This window comes from Choloepus didactylus, chromosome 1, assembly GCF_015220235.1.
Source record: "Choloepus didactylus isolate mChoDid1 chromosome 1, mChoDid1.pri, whole genome shotgun sequence".
In the NCBI taxonomy this organism is placed as follows: domain Eukaryota; kingdom Metazoa; phylum Chordata; class Mammalia; order Pilosa; family Megalonychidae; genus Choloepus; species Choloepus didactylus.
In genome coordinates, this window is record NC_051307.1 from 182,984,894 (window position 1) to 183,009,407 (window position 24,514).

Below are 24,514 nucleotides of genomic sequence, written 5' to 3' on the forward strand. Positions count from 1 at the left end.
CTTAAAGGTGGAACAAGAGTGGTGAGGACCTTGGAAAGGTGGAGGAGTGTCCACTGGCACCTTTGTTCCCGGGCACTATCCCTTGTCCACATTGCCACTCCTTTCCCACCTGGCAGTCACGTCTGAAGTACACCTGTGGGCTTCTCTCACTCAACCTGGTCAGAGACAGTGGTGGGGGAGGAGACTCCTGGCTGAGGTGGCCTCACCTCCGCTCTCAGGGACGGTATAGACCTCTCTGGGCTTACGGCACTTCCCTCTTCAGCTCCCTAGTGGAGCAGATTCAACACATGGCCTCTTCCTTCATCCTTACCAGAGAGGGACCCTTGGGATGGTCAAGGGTATTCCATTCAGGCTACTTTCCTCTGAGGACAAGAGGGTCTTTCCAAGTCACTTCCACCTCCCTGAGGAGCTAAATCCTCTCCATCCATCTTCAGTGAGTCACCTCTTTGCTTTGAGGAGGATGCAACGTAGTCTCATCTAAGAGAAACCGGTAAAAACTCCTCACATTGCCTTCAGTGTTACATAAAACTACCGTAAGAACTACCTAGTGTTCCAAGCTCTCCCTCTAATCCCCACCACCATCCCTGGGCTTGGATCCCAAGGGCTGGGAGATCAGAGAACACACCTTTCAGCCCTTGCTTCCCTTGACAATCTTTTTTCTTTCCCTATTATCACTGCAGACAAAAGTTGCTATTTTTTCTTTGATTTCTTCTACATTAGCTCTTCCTTTATCCTGATTCTCACCCCATGGATACCTTTTAAAGGTGCACAAGGGTATCTTCTCTGTACTGTGGATAAAACTTCATGATCTGGCTCTCTAAGCCTAGTAAATCAAGATAAGGGGGAAAAATAAAAGAATTTAGAAAGCTCTATCTCAAGGCAATAGCCTGACTGGTAAAAGCATTGTTTTGCCTTGAAAATCTTATTTTCACTGTCCAAATCTAAGCAGTAAGTGTCTTTCACTTTGCATTCTAACTACAAAGATCCTAATCTCTTCCTTGCAGATAGCTGCCGGCAGAGAGGAGCAGGCACTCAGAAAGGCAGCAGAAGAAAAGCATCCTGTACATGGAAAGGTTCTAAAACTGGATTGTGGTGAAGGTTGCATAGCACTTTAGATTAATTAAAAATTTAATTGTACCCTCAAAACAGGTCAGTTTTATAGTATGTAAATCATACTTCAATAAAGCTCTTTAAGATACCATGTATTGTGCAAAAAAAAGTGTGAAGACAGTTTCCCACCCTCCTGTGAGCTGTAGTATGGACTCTCCTAGTGGCTTTGTTATGGAAGCAGGGGAAATAGAGAAAGTAAGGAGAAAAAGAGTAAGCCTCATCCCCTCCATAAGGGTAGAGATCAATTACACACCTACTGCAGTTCAATGAGTAGAAAGCTATAATTTTTCTTCAAACTGTGACTTACCTGCCAACTCTGATTACATGTGTATCTCCTGAGCAATAAAATGTTATCAGTTCCTTCAAATCATGAGCATGAACTATAATTGTATATGCATATGTTTACATAAAATATATATTCATTTACATATACTTATATGGAAGCTTCTTATCTAGCAAAGTCAAATATCTAGAACATACCTAAGAATACAGAAGAATGCAAAAAAAAAAAAGAGAGCGAGAGTGAGAGAGAGACAGGGAGAACAATGTCAATGTAACCAATACTTATAAACTCTTATTATAGGAGACCTCTTCACATCTTATTCAGAGGCAATCTACTTTTCATCATGCACAATTCCAATCTTTTGTGGGCCAAGGAGTCAAGAGATGAGATAACAATCAATCTCCTTAGAAGCAAGAAATTGAAGTACTACAAGTGGTGATTAAAGTTGCTATTAAGATTTAAGATTAGAGTTTCTTCATTAATTGTAACAAAGGCACTATATCACAGTTAAATGTCAATAATGGGATATAAGAGGTATGGGATGTTTTTTCCCTGGAAGAAATGAGAATACTTTCATATTGACAGTGGTGGTGACTGCATAACTATGTGCTTATACTAAGAGTCATTGACTGAACACTTAGGATGGATTGTATGGTGTGTGAATAAACCTATTTAAATAAAAAAATAAAAATAAATAAATAAAAACAGATCACACACACACAAAACAAAGATTTAAGGTTAAAAAGAAGGTTGACACAGGAGACTGTGATGAAGGAGACAGCAACAGTGTAAAAGAAGATACTAGAACTAAAGAACAGCAGTCTAGGATTGTTCAATGAAGAGACAAACAGCTGGACATATCTCAACTCTTGAGAAGTGTTATAATATATGCAGTGCTTGCAACGGCATTGTCAAGATGTACAAAAGAAGATTAAAATTGTTCCCATGTAGGCAAGTAAGTTTCTAAAGTATTTTATAATCTTTTCCATTTTTCCATCCTTAAGAGGTTTGTTTTTTTTGTTTTTTTTTTAAAGTAAAAATTTTACATGCTTGACTCTTAAAGGGATAAGCAGTGAGACAGTCAGCTGGTGAATAGACAGCTGGTATCTATCCCACTGGTTTGAATCCTTCAGTACTGAATTATCTCATTTGCTCACTTAACTCTAAATGCTTCCACGTCTCAGTCTGAACAATTCTACCATTCCCCCACCAATAAGGAAAAGAGAAGGGAACAATAGAAGATGCACTTCATGTTAATCTCTTGGGTCTGAGGACCAACAGTTACTAGGACTGATTCCAAGATGATTGAAAGGCTAAAGCTACAGAAATCACAGCCCAGACAATTTAAGTAGAAAATTTAAACCAGCTCTGGAGACTTGGGATGAAGCCCAGCTGGGGCAGGGGAATGCATGGCCTGTGACTATCCCACTGCCTGAGAACGTCGTGATGTTCATGAAATGAACATTAGCGATAAACTCACATTGGAGGTCTCATGATTTCTTTCCTATGCAAATTTGCAGCTCCTGTTGAACGGGTGGTCCTTAAGGCAGCGGTGGCGACAGCACCAAGTACAGCTTCAGCTCCCAAATCCTACAGAGACAGTTTCCCCTGCCAGCCTTGAGGAGATGTCTAGCTCAACATCACAATTTGATCAATAGCCAAAAATATCTATCTCCCACACTATATTTTTCTATTGTATTCTCTGTCTGTGCTGTTTCAGTTATAAGCAGGAAGAATTTTAAAAGTCATCATCCCTTCTTCAATTACACTATTAGGGGTGACAGAAGCCAAAGGTCTACTTTGCTCAATTTATAATACATTTATTATTTGGCTGAGGGGGATTTAATTAAATTAAGCCTTATTAAAAACATACTCCATAGAGTTCCATGCATAGTTATCCATATAATTCAATGTGATAATTTTTAATTGAGGGAGGAAGGTAGAAAATGCTTATCTTCAATGTACTTTACACATAGTCTCCACCAACTCTCATGAAACCCCCTGAGGTGTGGTCTCTCTCAGTTTTCATTGTGTGGTGAATGGACTGATGCTCAGAGACGGGGCCTCACTGCTATTAGACTCAGAAATGGTGTCTCATCTACCTGGGAGAGACACTTAAATTCTGTGCCTCCCCCTCACGTCCGGGCAGCAGTACACTGATGGTCCAACAGTAATTTAACAAAGTACACATTGGTCCAGATGACAGTTTGTCAAAAATTAAATATTTTCAGACACTGGATTTTCAAGGATTGGTAATCCTGATACACTTCTGTGCAAATTTTCAACTCTCTATTATGCATTAGAACATTTTTAATCCTTTTCTAGACTTGTACGGCTCCCCCAATTTTTTTTTATATTTTTTAATCAATTACAGTTCCCTCTGTCTTGTTTGTGAGGAAAAAAAAAAAACAAAAAACAAACAGCAACAACAAAAAAGTTGAAACAACTTATACTCAACAATAGGAGATTAATTAGAACAAAATTTAAAGAATTTTTTTTAAATGAAAATGACATTCATCTTGATGTTAAGATTAAAAACATACCAGACGAATACAGCAGGAAAGCCTGGCCTAAAATGAATGAGGAAAACATTAAAGCAAGAGAAAAACTCCATCCCCAATGCCATCTCCCACCAAATTAAAATCATTTCCTTTATATTTTTTTATTTTTGACAGAAGCAATGAGATTCACTACAAGAAATACAAACAGGCAGAAGAATCTAAAACAAAAAACCATCACCCACCAAATCGTATGCAACTGCTTTTAATCCCCAGATGTTTATTCTTTCAATTCCAGTTCCATATATATAAATCTATTACTATTTTTCACCAAAGTGGGCTCTTACTGCACATACTGGTTTTCAAACCATTATAATTTAATTAACCTAGCATTTATACTTTTCAACCTAATGTCTATTTCTAAACATTTAATGCACTCTAACATTTTGCTATTATTAATGGCATGGAGAAGAAATAATTGCCTGAAAATTAGTTAAAAGATAAAAGCAAATCAGAAGAAAATATGAAAAAAATTTAAATAGATAAAAAGGCTTTAAATATAAAGTTTTGCAAAACTGTCCCATAATATACCTAAACGACTAATATGTGAAATAATTAGTAAATGAGAACATCAGTTTTCAACCAACTTACTATAATGCTTGATGGGAATTGGATCAAGTCCCCTACAAAGTTCAGATCACAACCCCTGGTCACCCATACCTGTGGGAGTGACCTATTGTAAAGAGGATCTCTGGGAGATGTTGCTTCAGTTAAGTGTGACTTAGCTGAATTAGGTTGGGCTTTAACCCAGACCACTGAAGTTCTTTATAAGCAGAATGAAATTTGGTCAGAGAAGAAGAGAAGCTACAGGGAGTAGCCAGAAATCGGATGTCAAGGGATCCCCACAGAAAAAGAAGAAGAAAACGCCATGTGTATTGCCATATAACAAAAAAGCCAAGGGCCAAGGATCTCCTGCCACCAGCCCCAGAACACCATAGTCTTCAGGGAGAAAGCACTGCCTTGTTGACACCTTCATTTTGGACTTTTCATAGCCTCAAAACCATGAGCCAATAAATTCCTGTTGTTTAAGCCAACCCCTGGGAAACTAAAGCACACTTAACAGAGTTAATGTAAGAATTGAGGAGTTGAATATAAGAAGTTCAGTAAAATACTTGATTGCTTAATAATAAAAAGCCTAATAGATAAAATGGTTTCATGCTTGCTTCTAGAATTTAAGGATTAGGTTAAGAAATGTAACTTAATCACGAGGACTAGACATGTCCCAGGAAGGAGCAACATGGAGAAATTTCTGCACTCTGAAGGGTAAGTCCCGATTTCTTACTACTAACCAGAGTGTCCAGAGGTTCTGCAGAAGTAAGCAAGACCCTCCCCCAAGAGCAAATACATAGAGTCACTGTGTTACAAGGAGCAAAACAAGGAGAGAAAACAAGGTCTGATGAAAACAGGGCAGAGCTGGGGGAGGGGGATGGTGGGGTCTAGGGAAGGAGCTTCATTGAGGGAGGGACCCTGATGACTTCAGCTGTCAGAGCCTATTGAGATAGAAAGCAAAATTCTCACAATGGGGGTTACCCTCATGCCAATAATCCATGTTACACCCTGTCCTCTCTGTAGCTGTGTGGACCAGAGAGGACTAGAGGATTCTAACGGCTCCGGGGCACCCAGCTAGAGTGGAGGCCTGGGGTAGCAGTCCACATTGCTTCTATGCAGGTCGTAGCCTAAAGTTCCTGGCCGGCAGCTTAAGGTAGACAGGGGACAAAAACAGGGACAAAGAAATTGATATAGGTACATCAGAGCTTCAGTCACAAATGTAGCCTGCCACCCTTCACCTAATAATAATACTTATAATAACTGCAGTTAAAGTATATGGAGCACTTGCAATGTATGGGCCAGGCACCATGCTAAGCGTGTACATGGATCATTTCACTTAACCCTCACAGAAACTCTGTACGGCAGGTTCTGTTACTAGTTACAGACGAGGAAGGTGGAGGCAGTATGCCCACAGTAACAGTTCAGTAACCCCAGTGTCCGGAGTTTAATAATTGTTGGTGCTAGAATCCAAGGCAGTGTGTTACTTCACCTTGTTAGATCTGTTCATTAATAGAGTACCTGTGGTGCGCAGGTAAGGACAGGAGAAGAGGTAGGGCTACGGAGGTATAAACCGGAGTTCAAAAGAAGGCAATCTCTAAGGAGAATGTTGAACTGTGAGCATGCAAGCAGATTGCGGGGAATTCTACAGGCCAAATGGCCCAGTTCTTCAACAGATAGATTATTAGGAAAAGAAAAAGATGAGATAAAAAATCTAAAAATTAAGGGAGAGTTAAAGGATATATCACATCACTAGCTATTAGGGAAATGCAAATCAAAACCAAAGTGAGATATCATCTCACACCAATAAGAATGGCTGACATGAAACAAACAGGAAATTATAAATGTTGAAGAGGATGTGGAGAAATTGGAACTCTTATGCATTGCTGGTGGGAATGTATAATGGGACAGCCGCTGTGGAAGACAGTCTGCAGTTCTTCAGAAAACGAGATATTGAGTTACCCTACAATCTGGCAATTCCACTTCTCAGTATATACCTAGAAGATCTGAAAGCAATGACACGAACAGACATTTGTACACCAATGTTCACGGCGACATTGTTCACAAGTGCCAAGAGATGGAAACAATCCAAGTGTCATTCAACTGATGAGTGGATAAACAAAATGTGGTATATACAAATGAAGGAATACTACGTAGCAGTAAGAAGGAACAAGATCTTGAAACATATGACGACATGGATGAACCTTGAAGACATAATGCTGAGCGAAACAAGTCAGATACAAAGGGAGAGATACTGTATGTTACCACTAATGTAAACTTCCTGGACAATGTAAAATAAGTGTCTTATAATGCAGAATACAGGGGGCATAGAGATAGAAGCTAGCGAAGAGGAAATGATAACCTAATATGTACAGACATGTTAAGGAGGGTGAATTCAAAGGTATGGGAATGGACAGGGGTGATGATTGTTCATTAATGGGATTGTAAGTATCAGTGCCACAATGAAGGCAAACATGATTGAAAGTGAATGTTTAAAGGCATGTATCCAGCAGATTAGCATTACAAATATACTTAAGTGTTTGCATGATATACTTCTAAGGTATGAGGCTGGTACACAGTTAACAACAGAGTGGTATACGGGAAAAACTACTCATTGCATGTTATAGACTCTATTTAATAGGAATACCTTATCAGTACCACACTAATACTAGGGACTAATAATTAGGGGCCAATAAGAGCTTTGGGGTGTTTTTGTGTTATAATTGTTTAAAATTGAGAGTGACAATGAGTTGTCAACTAAGTGAAGATAATGTGAGACACTGAGTGTTTATCTTGGACGGAATATATGCTATGTGAAATTAGGAATCCCCTACTTAAAAAGTCAAGCCCTAGGTCTTGAGTCTTGCTCATGTGAAACTTATGGCTGTAAAAGGGAGGCTAAGTCTACTTATAATTATGCCTAAGAGGCACCTCCAGAAAACCTCTTTTGTTGCTCCAATGAGGCCTTTCTCTCTCTAAGCCCAACTCTGCAAATAAAGTCATTACCCCATCCCCCCACCCCCCACATGAGACATGACTCCCAGGGGAATGTTCCTCCCTGGCGATATGGGACATGACTCCCAGGAATTAGCCTGGCCCTGGCATTGAGAGATTGAAAATGCCTTCTTTGCCAAAAGAGGGGAAAGAAAGGTAACAAAATAAGGTTTCATTGGTTATGAGATTTCAAATAGAGTTGAGAGGCCATCCTGGAGGTTACTCTTACGCAAGCTCCAGTCAGATATCCCAAATGGCCACAGTATGCCAAGTCCTAAACAACAGTAGTCCCAAAATACCTAGGTCCCTATCTGAGACTCTATAAAAGTTTCACTCACTAAATTTACTTTTCAGAAACTTAAATCCCCCAGAATGTTCCGATGCCAGACAAGTCCCCAAACCCACTGGCAACAGCCTCTCCAAGAACATCAACCAGATGCATCCCCTTCCTCATAATGTTGACAACCTTTTCAATGTGAACAAGTTAGGGTGGTCACTGACATCCCTAGACATCATTAGACATTCCTGAAGATCGAGGTGATTAAATGAGAGGAAGAGGTAGCAACAGACATGATAGGATTTAACAAAGGATTATGAATACTGAATCTCTATATAAATATATGTGTGTGAGTATATATATATACATATTTAAACACTAGGGTATTAGAATAGCTAGAAGGAAATAACATAAACGGTGGGACTGTAACCATAACATTCTTTGAAATTTGCTTTCTAACTACTTGTTAAAACATACTTTGAAAGTAGTTTCACTCTTCTGTAGATATATTATATTTCAAAATAAAAAAATGGAAAAAATAAAAGATATATCATACCTTTTAAAATGGATAAGACTAAGCTGTTATGTCTGGGAGCACTTACTTGGATAATAAAACTATTAACAAATGTAAAGAAGTAACTACTATCAAAATCAGGGTGATGGTTATGGAGAGGGAAAGACACTACGACTGGAACGAGGCACATGGAAGAGGCTTCTGGGGTGGAGAGAAAAGCATATGTCTTCATCTGGTGGGGTTACACGTGTTTGTTCTATGAAAATTCACTCAGCTATACATTTGTGTGGTTTTCTGGATCTGTGTTTCATTTTACAATAAGAAGTATATAGGAAAAGAAGGAGGAAAAGGAAAGGAAGAGGGAAAAGAAGAGGAGGAAGAAGATGAGACAGCTTTGCCCTCAAGGAATTTACAATCCAGAGGTATCAAGAGGTTTCTCTGGCAAGAAGAGCCTGAATTTGTGTGAGTGTGTATGTGTGCATGTGCACATGTGGGTGTGGGGGTGTGTGAGGGGACTGGGAATGGGGGGATTGAGTTTGTTTGGGTATGAACACCCCCCACACCACCACAATCTGGGAGCAACTACCCACAATGATAGTTGTGCAATCCCCCACAATCCAGAAAGGACTTTAATGAACACAACGCAGAATGAACCACCATGGAGCCCCTCAGCCTCTTAGGAATCATCAGAAACTCATGGTGAAAGGAAAGTGGGGCAGGGAGGGGGCTGTGCCAGAATTGATGAGTGTCAGGAGAAAATTTAATGGGATGGGGAAGAATTCTATTTTGAGACATTTTCTTTCAGAAATTTCCCCCTTTCCATACTCATTCCACCAAGAAGGGATGAAATGGGGATACCTCCTCAAATCAAGAGATGGCAGTACAATATTATGGATGTAATTAAAACAACACTGAAAAAAATGATAGGACTGTATGACACAGGCAGTGACTCTAATATAAACCATGGACTATAGTTAATAGCACAATTATAATAATATTCTTTCAATTGTAACAAATGTACCACTCTAATGCAAGGTGTTAATAATGGTGGGAAGGCATATGGGAACTCAGTATTTTTTGCATGATTTTCCTGTAACCCTACTACTTCTCTAATAAAAAAAAAAAGAGAGAGAGAGAGAGATTAACTAAGACTGTCAGAGGAGAATAGCAGGGCTGGATAGCACAGTGGGGCCTCAAAGGCACTGAGCAAGTTTAACAGAGTGCCTTTGAGAGAAAATTCCCAAAATGAGGTAGGAATTTCCTTCAACAAAAAAGGAGTCTCCCACATAGAAGAGAATGGTGATGCTGGTGGATCCTGGGAAAAGAGCCTCCTTGTTCTGCTTCTTATTCAGAAAATGTGAAGCCGTGAGATGCTAGAGAGAAAACCATGTCCTGGTGCTTCTAGAGCCGGTGTAGAATAACAGTACAGTTTCCGCAGGGTGTGTACATATGTAACATTAATGGTTACTCATTCACATTACTATCTCCAAGGAATGCTGATCGACAAGAAAAAAAATCCAGACTTACTTACAGATTCTTGTTTCTGGAGCTCACACTGCAGAAAAAGAAATGTTACCCAACAGTAGCCCCCTTGAAAGCACCTCAAGTACATACACAAAACAATTAGGAAATATTTACAAATTAGGTGTTTATGAACTGCCAAAAAATGTTTACATGGCAAAGGAGGAAAAAACCAAGAGCAGAGGGGAGACTAAACATTAGCTGAGCTATAGTTTGCAGCAACACCATGTATTCAACATAATAACATATTGGAAAATTAATAACCTAAGTTACCGGATTTGAGAGAGTCTTTTTTTTTTCATACTTCGAGTTTCTTTTTCAATAATTCATCTCTTATAAATTGATTATGCTACTTTGTAACACTAAGAAGTTGGAAACTATTTGAAGAATGTCCAAATTTGGAAAATTAGTTGAGAAGACAACCTATGTTCAGTGACAGGGCTTTAGGTGGTACAGTTTAAGCACTGTATAAGATACTGTTTTGTTGTATATATTTCTGGTAATGTGTTCTATCTCTATAAAAGCAATGCAAGTATCAGAAAAGATAAAAGAATTTAGAGAATATCCATAATCCTCCCTCCTCTCCGCTCTAATCCCTTGCTATCTATCCATCTAGATCATCTTGCAATATATAACCATTCCCCCAAAATGGAATGCATTCACATAGTATTATAGCTTACCATAATTTATTTAAGCCAGCCAAACTATTAGATATATAGGTATTTCAAATAATGCTCTATTTTTGACATGGAAATAGTGACAAATTTTCACTATGACAAACAACTCAAGAGAAGGAAAAAATGAATATGAATGAATATGAATTAAAAATTTAAAGGCAAAATTGAAAAGGACTAAAGTATTTCAGGAATCACTCATTGTTACATAAATGCCCCCTGCATTCTCTTAATCATTCATTCATTCATTCGTTCTTTCAACAAACATATTTTGAGCCCCTATACTATGTGGAAGGCACTTTGCTAGATGCTGGGGATACAGTAAATAGATGTGGCCCATAAGAGTGTGGGCCTTATGCAAGAAACAGAGATGTAAACATACAATGACAAAATCCTGTGACAAGTGCTAGGATGTGGGCAATCTAGGATTTACTATATTACACTAAGGGGAAAAAGAAACAGTGAGCTGGATAAAAATTGTGAAGCGCAGCTTTGGGGGCAAGATGGCAGACTGGTGAGCTGTATGTTTTAGTTACTCCTCCAGGAAAGTAGGTAGAAGGCCAGGAACTGTGTGGACTGGACACCACAGAGCAATCTGCGTTTGGGCATACTTCATACAACACTCATGAAAACGTGAAACTGCTGAGATCAGCGAAATCTGTAAGTTTTTGCGGCCAGGGGACCCACGCCCCTCCCTGCCAGGCTCAGTCCCGGGGGAGGAGGGGCTGTCAGCTCCGGGAAGGAGAAGGGAGAACTGCAGTGGCAGCCCTTATCAGAAACTCATTCTACTGATTCAAACTCCAACCATAGATAGACTGAGACCAGACACCAGAGAATCTGAGAGCAGCCAGCCCAGCAGAGAGGAGACAGGCATAGAAAAAAAAAACACGAAAAACTCCAAAATAAAAGCGGAGGATTTTTGGAGTTCTGGTGAACATAGAAAGGGGAAGGGCCCTGAGGCGCATATGCAAATCCCAAAGAAAAGCTGATCTCTCTGCCCTGTGGACCTTTCCTTAATGGCCCTGGTTGCTTTGTCTCTTAGCATTTCAATAACCCATTAGATCTCTGAGGAGGGCCTGTTTTTTTTTTGGTTTTTTTGTTTTTTTTTTTTAATCCTTTTTTCTTTTTCTAAAACAATTACTCTAAGAAGCCCAATACAGAAAGCTTCAAAGACTTGCTATTTGGGCAGGTCAAGTCAAGAGCAGAACTAGGAAAGCTCTGAGACAAAACGCAATAATCCAGTGGCTGAGAAAATTCACTAAACACCACAACTTCCCAAGAAAAGGGGGGTGTCCGCTCACAGCCACCATCCTGGTGGACAGGAAACACTCCTGCCCATCGCCAGCCCCATAGCCCAGAACTGCCCCAGACAACCCAGTGTGACGGAAGTACTTCAAATAACAGGCACACACCACAAAACTGGGCATGGACATTAGCCTTCCCTGCAACCTCAGCTGATTGTCCCAGAGTTGGCAAGGTAGAGCAGTGTGAATTAACAAAGCCCCATTCAGCCATCATTTCAGCAGACTGGGAGCCTCCCTACACAGCCCAGCAGCCCAGAACTGCCCTGGGGGGACGGCACTCACCTGTGACATAGCACAGTCATCCCTCAACAGAGGACCCGGGGTGCACGGCCTGGAAGAGGGGCCCACTTGCAAGTCTCAGGAGCCATACGCCAATACCAAGGACTTGTGGGTCAGTGGCAGAGACAAACTGTGGCAGGACTGAACTGAAGGATTAGACTATTGCAGCAGCTTTAAAACTCTAGGATCACCAGGGAGATTTGATTGTTAGAGCCACCCCCCCCCCCCCGACTGCCCAGAAACACGCCCCATATACAGGGCAGGCAACACCAACTACACACGCAAGCTTGGTACACCAATTGGACCCCACAAGACTCACTCCCCTACTCACCAAAAAGGCTAAGCAGGGGAGAACTGGCTTGTGGAGAACAGGTGGCTCGTGGACGCCACCTGCTGGTTAGTTAGAGAAAGTGTACTCCACGAAGCTGTAGATCTGATAAATTAGAGATAAGGACTTCAATTGGTCTACAAATCCTAAAAGAACCCTATCAAGTTCAGCAAATGCCAAGAGGCCAAAAACAACAGAAAATTATAAAGCATATGAAAAAACCAGACGATATGGATAACCCAAGCCCAAGCACCCAAATCAGAAGACCAGAAGAGACACAGCACCTAGAGCAGCTACTCAAAGAACTAAAGATGAACAATGAGACCATAGTACGGGAGATAAAGGAAATCAAGAAGAACCTAGAAGAGCATAAAGAAGATATTGCAAGACTAAATAAAAAAATGGATGATCTTATGGAAATTAAAGAAACTGTTGACCAAATTAAAAAGATTCTGGACACTCATAGTACAAGAATAGAGGAAGTTGAACAACCAATCAGTGACCTCGAAGATGACAGAATGGAAAATGAAAACATAAAAGAAAGAATGGGGAAAAAAATTGAAAAAATCGAAATGGACCTCAGGGATATAATAGATAATATGAAACGTCCAAATATAAGACTCATTGGTGTCCCAGAAGGGGAAGAAAAGGGTAAAGGTCTAGGAAGAGTATTCAAAGAAATTGTTGGGGAAAACTTCCCAAATCTTCTAAACAACATAAATACACAAATCATAAATGCTCAGTGAACTCCAAATAGAATAAATCCAAATAAACCCACTCCGAGACATATACTGATCACACTATCAAACACAGAAGAGAAGGAGCAAGTTCTGAAAGCAGCAAGAGAAAAGCAATTCACCACATACAAAGGAAACAGCATAAGACTAAGTAGTGACTACTCAGCAGCCACCATGGAGGCAAGAAGGCAGTGGCACGATATATTTAAAATTCTGAGTGAGAAAAATTTCCAGCCAAGAATACTTTATCCAGCAAAGCTCTCCTTCAAATTTGAGGGAGAGCTTAAATTTTTCACAGACAAAGAAATGCTGAGAGAATTTGCTAACAAGAGACCTGCCCTACTGGAGATACTCAAGGGAGCCCTACAGACAGAGAAACAAAGAAAGGACAGAGAGACTTGGAGAAAGGTTCAGTACTAAAGAGATTCGGCATGGGTACAATAAAGGATATTAATAGACAGAGGGGAAAAATATGACAAACATAAACCAAAGGATAAGATGGCTGATTCAAGAAATGCCTTCACAGTTATAACGTTGAATGTAAATGGATTAAACTCCCCAATCAAAAGATATAGATTCGCAGAATGGATCAAAAAAAATGAACCATCAATATGTTGCATACAAGAGACTCATCTTAGACACAGGGACACAAAGAAACTGAAAGTGAAAGGATGGAAAAAAATATTTCATGCAAGCTACAGCCAAAAGAAAGCAGGTGTAGCAATATTAATCTCAGATAAAATAGACTTCAAATGCAGGGATGTTTTGAGAGACAAAGAAGGCCACTACGTACTAATAAAAGGGGCAATTCAGCAAGAAGAAATAACAATCGTAAATGTCTATGCACCCAATCAAGGTGCCACAAAATACATGAGAGAAACACTGGCAAAACTAAAGGAAGCAATTGATGTTTCCACAATAATTGTGGGAGACTTCAACACATCACTCTCTCCTATAGATAGATCAACCAGACAGAAGACCAATAAGGAAATTGAAAACCTAAACAATCTGATAAATGAATTAGATTTAACAGACATATACAGGACATTACATCCCAAAGCACCAGGATACACACACTTTTCTAGTGCTCATGGAACTTTCTCCAGAATAGATCATATGCTGGGACATAAAACAAGCCTCAATAAATTTAAAAAGATTGAAATTATTCAAAGCACATTCTCTGACCACAATGGAATACAATTAGAAGTCAATAACCATCAGAGACTTAGAAAATTCACAAATACCTGGAGGTTAAACAACACACTCCTAAACAATCAGTGGGTTAAAGAAGAAATAGCAAGAGAAATTGCTAAATATATAGAGACGAATGAAAATGAGAACACAACATACCAAAACCTATGGGATGCAGCAAAAGCAGTGCTAAGGGGGAAATTTATAGCACTAAACGCATATATTAAAAAGGAAGAAAGAGCCAAAATCAAAGAACTAATGGATCAACTGAAGAAGCTAGAAAATGAACAGCAAACCAATCCTAAACCAAGTACAAGAAAAGAAATAACAAGTATTAAAGCAGAAATAAATGACATAGAGAACAAAAAAACAATAGAGAGGATAAATATCACCAAAAGTTGGTTCTTTGAGAAGATCAACAAGATTGACAAGCCCCTAGCTAGACTGACAAAATCAAAAAGAGAGAAGACCCATATCAACAAAATAATGAATGAAAAAGGTGACATAACTGCAGATCCTGAAGAAATTTAAAAAATGATAAGAGGATACTATGAACAACTGTATGGCAACAAACTGGATAATGTAGAGGAAATGGACAATTTCCTGGAAACATATGAACAACCTAGACTGACCAGAGAAGAAATAGAAGACCTCAACCAACCCATCACAAGCAAAGAGATCCAATCAGTCATCAAAAATCTTCCCACAAATAAATGCCCAGGACCAGATGGCTTCACAGGGGAATTCTACCAAACTTTCCAGAAAGAACTGACACCAATCTTACTCAAACTCTTTCAAAACATTAAAGAAAATGGAACACTACCTAACTCATTTTATGAAGCTAACATCAATCTAATACCAAAACCAGGCAAAGATGCTACAAAAAAGGAAAACTACCGGCCAATCTCCCTAATGAATATAGATGCAAAAATCCTCAACAAAATACTTGCAAATCGAATCCAAAGACACATTAAAAAAATCATACACCATGACCAAGTGGGGTTTATTCCAGGCATGCAAGGATGGTTCAACATAAGAAAATCAATCAATGTATTACAACACATTAACAAGTCAAAAGGGAAAAATCAATTGATCATCTCAATAGATGCTGAAAACGCATTTGACAAAATCCAACATCCCTTTTTGATAAAAACACTTCAAAAGGTAGGAATTGAAGGAAACTTCCTCAACATGATAAAGAGCATATATGAAAAACCCACAGCCAGCATAGTACTCAATGGAGAGAGACTGAAAGCCTTCCCTCTAAGATCAGGAACAAGACAAGGATGCCCGCTATCACCACTGTTATTCAACATTGTGCTGGAAGTGCTAGCCAGGGCAATCCGGCAAGACAAAGAAATAAAAGGCATCCAAATTGGAAAAGAAGAAGTAAAACTGTCATTGTTTGCAGATGATATGATCTTATATCTAGAAAACCCTGAGAAATCGACAATACAGCTACTAGAGCTAATAAACAAATTTAGCAAAGTAGCGGGATACAAGGTTAATGCACATAATTCAGTAATGTTTCTATATGCTAGAAATGAACAAACTGAAGAGACACTCAAGAAAAAGATACCATTTTCAATAGCAACTAAAAAAATCAAGTACCTAGGAATCAACTTAACCAAAGATGTAAAAGACCTATACAAAGAAAACTACATAACTCTACTAAAAGAAATAGAAGGGGACCTTAAAAGATGGAAAAATATTCCATGTTCATGGATAGGAAGACTAAATGTCATTAAGATGTCAATTCTACCCAAACTCATCTACAGATTCAATGTAATCCCAATCAAAATTCCAACAACCTACTTTGCAGACTTGGAAAAGCTAGTTATCAAATTTATTTGGAAAGGGAAGATGCCTCGAATTGCTAAAGACACTCTAAAAAAGAAAAACGAAGTGGGAGGACTTACACTCCCCGACTTTGAAGCTTATTATAAAGCCACAGTTGCCAAAACAGCATGGTACTGGCACAAAGATAGACATATAGATCAATGGAATCGAATTGAGAATTTGGAGATAGACCCTCAGATCTATGGCCAACTGATCTTTGATAAGGCCCCCAAAGTCACTGAACTGAGTCATAATGGTCTTTTCAACAAATGGGGCTGGGAGAGTTGGATATCCATATCCAAAAGAATGAAAGAGGACCCCTACCTCACCCCCTACACAAAAATTAACTCAAAATGGACCAAAGATCTCAATATAAAAGAAAGTACCATAAAACTCCTAGAAGATAATGTAGGAAAACATCTTCAAGACCTTGTATTAGGCGGCCACTTCCTAGACTTTACACCCAAAGCACAAGCAACAAAAGAGAAAATAGATAAATGGGAACTCCTCAAGCTTAGAAGTTTCTGCACCTCAAAGGAATTTCTCAAAAAGGTAAAGAGGCAGCCAACTCAATGGGAAAACATTTTTGGAAACCATGTATCTGACAAAAGACTGATATCTTGCATATACAAAGAAATCCTACAACTCAATGACAATAGTACAGACAGCCCAATTATAAAATGGGCAAAAGATATGAAAAGACAGTTCTCTCAAGAGGAAATACAAATGGCCAAGAAACACATGAAAAAATGTTCAGCTTCACTAGCTATTAGAGAGATGCAAATTAAGACCACAATGAGATACCATCTAACACCGGTTAGAATGGCTGCCATTAAGCAAACAGGAATCTACAAATGCTGGAGGGGATGTGGAGAAATTGGAACTCTTATTCACTGTTGGTGGGACTGTATAATGGTTCAGCCACTCTGGAAGTCAGTCTGGCAGTTCCTTAGAAAACTAGATATAGAGTTACCATTCGATCCAGCGATTGCACTTCTCGGTATATACCCGGAAGGTCGGAAAGCAGTGACACGAACAGATATCTGCACGCCAATGTTCATAGCAGCATTATTCACAATTGCCAAAAGATGGAAACAACCCAAATGTCCTTCAACAGATGATAAATAAAATGTGGTATATACACACGATGGAATACTACGCGGCAGTAAGAAGGAACGATCTCGTGAAACATATGAGAACATGGATGAACCTTGAAGACATAATGCTAAGCGAAATAAGCCACGCACAAAAAGAGAAATATTATATGCTACCACTAATGTGAACTTTGAAAAATATAAAACAAATGGCTTATAATGTAGAATGTAGGGGAACTAGCAATAGAGAGCAATTAAGGAAGGGGGAACAATAATCCAAGAAGAACAGATAAGCTATTTAACGTTCTGGGGATGCCCAGGAATGACTATGGTCTGTTAATTTCTGATGGATATAGTAGGAGCAAGATCACAGAAATGTTGCTATATTAGGTAACTTTCTTGGGGTAAAGTAGGAACATGTTGGAAGTTAAGCAGTTATCTTAGGTTAGTTGTCTTTTTCTTACTCCCTTGTTATGGTCTCTTTGAAATGTTCTTTTATTGTATGTTTGTTTTCTTTTTAACTTTTTTTTCATACAGTTGATTTAAAAAAGAAGGGAAAGTTAAAAAAAAAAAAAAAAAAACAAGGAAAAAAAAAAAAAGATGCAGTGCCCCCTTGAGGAGCCTGTGGAGAATGCAGGGGTATTCGCCTACCCCACCTCCATGGTTGCTAACATGACCACAGACATAGGGGACTGGTGGTTTGATGGGTTGAGCCCTCTACCACAGGTTTTACCCTTGGGAAGACGGTTGCAGCAAAGGAGAGGCTAGGCCTCCCTATGGTTGTGCCTAAGAGCCTCCTCCCGAATGCCTCTTTGTTGCTCAGATGTGGCCCTGTCTCTCTAGCTAAGCCAACTTGAAAGGTGAAATCACTGCCCTCCCCCCTACGTGGGATCAGACACCCAGGGGAGTGAATCTCCCTGGCAACGTGGAATATGACTCCCGGGGAGGAATGTAGACCTGGCATCGTGGGACGGAGAACATCTTCTTGACCAAAAGGGGGATGTGAAAGGAAATGAAATAGGCTTCAGTGGCAGAGAGAATCCAAGGGGAGCTGAGAGGTCACTCTGGTGGGCACTCTTACGCACACTTTAGACAACCTTTTTTAGGTTCTAAAGAATTGGGGTAGCTGGTGGTGGATACCTGAAACTATCAAACTACAACCCAGAACCCATAAATCTCGAAGACAGTTGTATAAAAATGTAGCTTATGAGGGGTGACAAGGGGATTGGGAAAGCCATAAGGACCACACTCCACTTTGTCTAGTTTATGGATGGATGAGTAGAAAAATAGGGGAAGGAAACAAACAGACAAAGGTACCCAGTGTTCTTTTTTACTTCAATTGCTCTTTTTCACTCTAATTATTATTCTTGTTATTCTTGTGTGTGTGCTAATGAAGGTGTCAGGGATTGATTTGGGTGATGAATGTACAACTATGTAATGGTACTGTGAACAATCGAAAGTACGATTTGTTTTGTATGACTGCGTGGTATATGAATATATCTCAATAAAATGAAGATTAAAAAAAAAAAAAAAAGACATAATGCTGAGCAAAATAAGCCAGACACAAAAAGAGAGATATTGTATGTTACCACTAATGTGAATTCTGTGAAAAATGTACAATGTTTTATACTGTAGAATGTAGGGGACCTAGAGATACCAATTAGTGGAGGGGGAATGATAATCTAATAAGAACAGATAAACTATGGAGGGTAATCTCAATGTTATGGGAATGCTCAGGAATGATTATGGTTTGTAAACTTTCTTGGATATAGTAAGATCATGTTGGAAGCAATAGAGTTATTTTAGGTTTTTTTTTTCTCTTATTCCTTTGTTTTCTTAGGGGTTGTTAATTTTCTTGGGGTATGGTAGGAACATGTTGGAAGCAATGTAGTTATTTTAGATTATTTGTTTTTCTTACTCCTCTGTTTGGACACGGTTTATTAATTTTCTTGGGGTATGGTAGGAACATATTGGAAGCAAAGTAGTTATTTTAGGTTATTTGTTTTCCTTAATCCATTGCTTTGTTTGAAATGTTGTGGGGTTTTTTTGGTTGTTGTTTGCCTGTTTGTTTTTAATTTTTTGATAAACAAAGTTAAAAAATTGAAAAAAAATCAGTAGAAAAATGGGAGTAAAAACTAAATGGCAAATAGGGTGGGATGGGGGGATGGTTTGGGTATTCTCTTTTCACTTTTATTTTTTATTCTTATTCTGATTCTTTCTGATGTAAGGAAAATGTTCAGAAATAGATTGTGGTGATGAACGCATAACTATATGATCATACTGTGAACAGTTGATTGTATACCATGGATGACTGTATGGTTTGTCAATATATTTCAATAAAACTGAATTAAAAAAAAAAAAAATTGTGAAGGCAGTTGTGGTGGTAACTTCACAATGCTGATGACGGAACTGCTTTCTGCAAATAACTTTCCCACATATCACTGGACTCTTAACTCATTCTTCTAATATATAAATTAACTTCTCCTCAATCTTTCCCAAAAATCGAAGTCCAAAATACAAAGACACAGCAGAAGCCAAACACCCAGAGTGCGTGGCTGATCATACATCTGATAGACTTTCTGCATCAATAAGAAACTCTACAACATGTTGTGGAGTTTAATGTATGTCACCTTGGGCTATCTTTCTAAAAAGTTGCATGGTGCTAACACTTTCCAGTTTCCTCATTAACCTCCACATCCAATTATCTGAACATAATAAATCTACTAATCATTGGGAGCCTATACTACCTACCAGACACCCTACATGTTATTCCTAATCCTCATACTAATCCTAAACAGTGAATATTTTTTATCCCTACTTTACAGATGAAGAAACTGAGGCTCACAGAGGTTAAATCATGCAGCCTCATGGTTAATACTCAACCAACAGTACGGCCTGACCCTGCTGTTGGCTGAGTATTTGCTATGGGTTCTTCTCCTTCCTCCATTCCTGCAGTTATCCATGGGAGAAAAACTATAGCCCACTGTGGGTCTGCCTGCTCCCAAGGGCATTGTCTTTCTAAAATGGACTAAACCTGCTTGAAAGGAGTACTATTAGACAAGGAGTCCCATAGGACAGTGCCCTCTTCCCTCAGAGCCAAGCTGCTTTACATTATTAACAACCAGAAGGTTCTGCCCCATGGACAGAGCACATGCCCTTGCCCTGGCGAGAGGGCCAGCGGGTTACCTGCAGAGGACTTTGCACCTGTCCTTCCCACCCAAAAGGGAGGAAGGGAGAATGCTGCTGTTGTTTCAATGAGCCTAGAGCCACATCCCAGGGTCCTCTCCAGCATTCTTCCTATGCCCCTGCAGAGGCAGGCAAAGGAGGCTGCTCCAGGTCTCCTGTCCACTTTCAGCATTATGACCCAGCAACAGGCAGCATGGGGCAGGGGTTAGGAGTATGGACTTTGGAGTTACAGCACCTGGGTTGAACACTCACAGATGATATTTACCCTCTTGGAGCCAGTTTTCTCAAAAAAAAAAAAAAAATGCAGATAATAACAGTACCACTCCCATTGACTTATTTTGAGAGTTAGAGGGTTAAGTAAGATAGTACTTGTAGCAAAGTTTAGCAAATAGTAAGTCCTCAATAAACATTAGCACTTCTTACCCTGAATGAGGGATCATCCTCAGAAAGACTTGCCCATAGTAGTATTCATTGAAATGATGATAAAAAGGACTATATGAAAGTGCAAAGACTACAGAGAGGAGAAAGGAGAGACCTATAAGAGCAAAATAGTAATAATAATAAATTAAAGAAATTTAGTTCCTGGATGTTGCGGTGTCAACTTTTACTACAGCATATTAATCTTATAACCGTATATAAAACTCAACTTTTCAACAGAAAAGATTTTCTGCCTCCCCATTAAAACTGAATTTCACTTCCATTTAAAAAGTGTTCTCTACAAGAACCAAAGTTGAATAAAGTTAAAACAATGACTTTGCAGGCAGAATTATGTGGAAGGTTGAACTATTATTTCAAGCAGTCAGGAAAATATTGAGTCCAAAGAAACCCTTCTTTTAAATCAAATTAAAATTTTAATCTGATAGAATAAATTGCCTAAACTTTTCTTGGATGTACCATGATAAGCTCATAAACCTCTATGAAAACATGTGGAATAGAATAATAATTGTTTATCTGCAACAGGATTCCCTATGACAATCTTCCATAATGTATAGGTCTGTAACAGATATTCATCAAGAGGGTTTAAGACAGGCGTATCATTTAACATACAAATCAAATGTCGCCTTGCACAATCGTGTCAAATGTCCTTGGAAATTTACTAAGTCTGAAAGATACATATCCTCTACTCTTTGAAGATGTTATAGCAAGCATTTGGCACAATGAGGTGTTATTAAACATGTTATCACCTTTTCACCTGCTCAAGGATAACCAGACAGACAGCAAGCTAAGTCTTTTGGAATCCTCAGGAATTCAGATATAAGGTTCAACTTAGCACTTCGCAATTCATTTATGGCAGCTATGGAAGTCACCAGAAGCTTCAGACACACCTGGTTACAGGAATGCATGCTTAATTCAGGAAGAGCAGAAACCTTCTTTTTTAAGTTTCTATCAGCATTCTAAAGGTTGCGTGGCATTAAAACCGAAATTCGGGTTGAAAACAAAACAAAACACAAAACAAAAAAGCAGAGCAGGGCTAATATGGTCAGATGCGATTATCTTGCCCATCCTTGTCTCACATAAAGAAGTCTGCCATATTATTAGAAGGATTTTTTTAAAATTAACAATCCAATATTTACCTCAATCACTCTCAAAAAGCCAAATATCTTAAATTACAGTGGGTGCTAACCCTAAAAACACAAATAGTTTAGCATAAAGCTCCCACAATTTAAAGTGTCAGAGTTTTACCTAACTCTGAAAACAATAACAATGCCATTTTAAGATATATATACATTGCAGGCATAATTTAAAATATACATATATGTGTGTGTGTATATATATATTTAAAGCACTTGCAGGACAATTATGCCTGGAAATTTCCTTGGTACTGTAAAAGGAATGAATGAAATGTTTATTTCAGCACAAAGGTTCTTATCTTGCAAACTACTGTGCAAAATTCCCAGTCCTGAAAATGACTGATCCATAAGGAACTCAGGCAGAGATACCTGACGTACCCGTTGAGCAGAAGCCTCCAGAGGGCTTCAAATTAACGAGGCTTCATTAAGCCATGCCCAGCACAATCCAAAAGGGTTATTGATATAAACAGAAGCTATTCCTGAAGGAGCACTTCACCTAAATGGTCAACAACTAACTAGTTAGTAGAAATGCCTGAATAGCAATAATAACGACCTTTCAAAGCAGGGGATCTTTACAAAGGGGTCCACGCAGTGAGTGTAGGAGATCGTCAGCAAAGATCCAAATGTGTATATGTGATTAGGTTTTGATGGGGTAAGGGCTCAGCGTATTTCATCACATGTTCAAAGCAATCTGAGACCTTCCCTCCCGAAAACTGGAAACCAGTGTTTTACAGATATATAAGTAAATGACATCAGGGTTATAAAGTCGGTTTGGGGAATTTTACTGCACATTGTTTTCTTTCAACACCTAGTGTTCCGATCCCCCGCCCCCAAATCCGAGGAACGTGAGGGCATCACTCTCTCTACAAGATCAAGGTGGCCTCTTCTACGCCTGTTTATAAGGTAGCTGGGTGGAGGTGGGAGGGGCGGGCTGATGCTCTACTTGCCCCAAAGTAGAAGCAAAATCATCTTTCTTTCGGAGCAGGTACTTCAGTCTACTTAAGGATATCCACAGCACAGAACCACGCAGTGAAATCTCATTATGCGTTTTATTTAACAAACACGCACCATGTCCATTACGTGCCAGGAGCGGTTCTCAGAGCTTTATAAATTAGCTCGTTTAATTCTAAAAATAAGCCTAAAAGGTGCAGAAAAGGGTGCAAAAGCCCAAGAAGATGGGGACTTCCTACCGCCCCAGCCGCCTTACCGAGGAAATAACCCTTTTCCTAATTCCCCAGATTAAATAACACCGGGAGATTAAAACCCGGGTGGAGGGCAGGTAAGGACTAAAAACGCAGCCGCGCCGAGGCGAGTCGTTACCGTCCACCGGGCACTCGCGGTCCGAATCGCGGCTCATCGCTGCTCCCCCACGCCAGGCTGCCCCCGGGCGCGGCTCCCGCAGTCTGGGCGACGGCTGCGGTTGCTGAGGCAGCGCCCCCCTCCGGGACCCGCAGGTGCACCCGGCAGTCGCCAGGAGCACCGGCGAACGCGAAGTGGGGGAGGAGGACGTGCGCGCTCGACGCTCCTTTCACTTTGCCACCCGAGGTTCCAGTGCCAGCCTCCTGCAGCCCGCGGCTTCCTATTAATACTTGGAGCGCGGCTGGCTGCCTGCCACGCCTCGGATGTAGACACGGCTTGACCCAGGGCCAAGGTCCCTCCGCCCGGTTCTAAGCGGCAGGCGCGCCTGCAGCCAGGGAGGGAAGGGAGCAGTATGTACGACTGGGGGCAATTAGCCTGGTTAGGAATAGGAGGGGCAGACCCCCCACCGAGGACACAGGCTGGGCCAGGTAGACGAGGGGTGCTGCCTTGGTGACCTTCTCGGCGCCCAGCTTTTTGGAGTAACCACCTCGTAGGGTCTGATCTAGCCCGAAAGCCACAAGTCAAATATGATGCCTGTGCCAGGCCACCAGCTCGGGGAGCCTATTTTAGGGCTGCCGCGGTGAACAGAATCTGCTACTCGATTCAGTACTGCTCTGACATTTAAGAGTTCTACAAGAATCCCTTTCCCTCCTATCCGATTTCATCCTTTTGCCTCTGCAAAATTCCGGGTTTTGAGAAGGGACAGAGATGGGAACGCTGTTGCCAGATGATGATCAAAAGGAGGGGGTCAATTAGAAAGACCCAATATTTGCCAGATCTTTAGACTAAGATTTTTCTCCTTCCAGCAAGATGGTGAAGTTTAGTTTCAGCCGTGTTCCTGTTGTAAATTTAAATTTAATCAGTGAGAGCTGCTTTTTTGTCATTCCTCCAACAAGCTTTATGTTTAGGGCTAAATTCCTTTTGGAGTTTTTAACATCCACTGTTGCTATGATAGGAGCAATCAGTTAACGCCGTTTCAAAGCATATTTGTGACAAGTGCATTAGGGAACTGCATTTGTAAAACAGATCTTTCCACAAGTTAAAAAAAAAAAAAAATCCCTGGTTTACTTTTACACAGAACCTAGTATTATTTCATAACAGGTGAATTATCTCCTCTGGCTAGCATGATTAAAAGTCCACTTCAGTGAA

At 39.9% G+C, this 24,514-nt stretch overlaps 1 protein-coding gene across 2 annotated transcripts in view; it reads right to left on the reverse strand.

Moving 5' to 3' along the window:
• The window catches only part of GADL1 (glutamate decarboxylase like 1), a 201,160-nt gene extending 177,615 nt beyond the window's left edge, over positions 1–23,545 (reverse strand). The window contains exons 1-2 of one of the 2 annotated variants that reach the window (XM_037828506.1): positions 21,620–21,738; positions 20,859–20,970 (exon numbers count right to left, since the gene is read on the reverse strand). Coding sequence is in view for 1 of the 2 variants with exons in the window: in XM_037828498.1 (XP_037684426.1) it covers positions 23,327–23,363 (37 nt within the window). In the remaining variant the exon portion in view is untranslated. Of the gene's footprint in view, positions 1–20,858; positions 20,971–21,619; positions 21,739–23,326 lie in introns of those variants that run through there. The other variant, XM_037828498.1, reaches the window with a different exon arrangement.
• Positions 23,546–24,514: the final 969 nt, after the last annotated feature.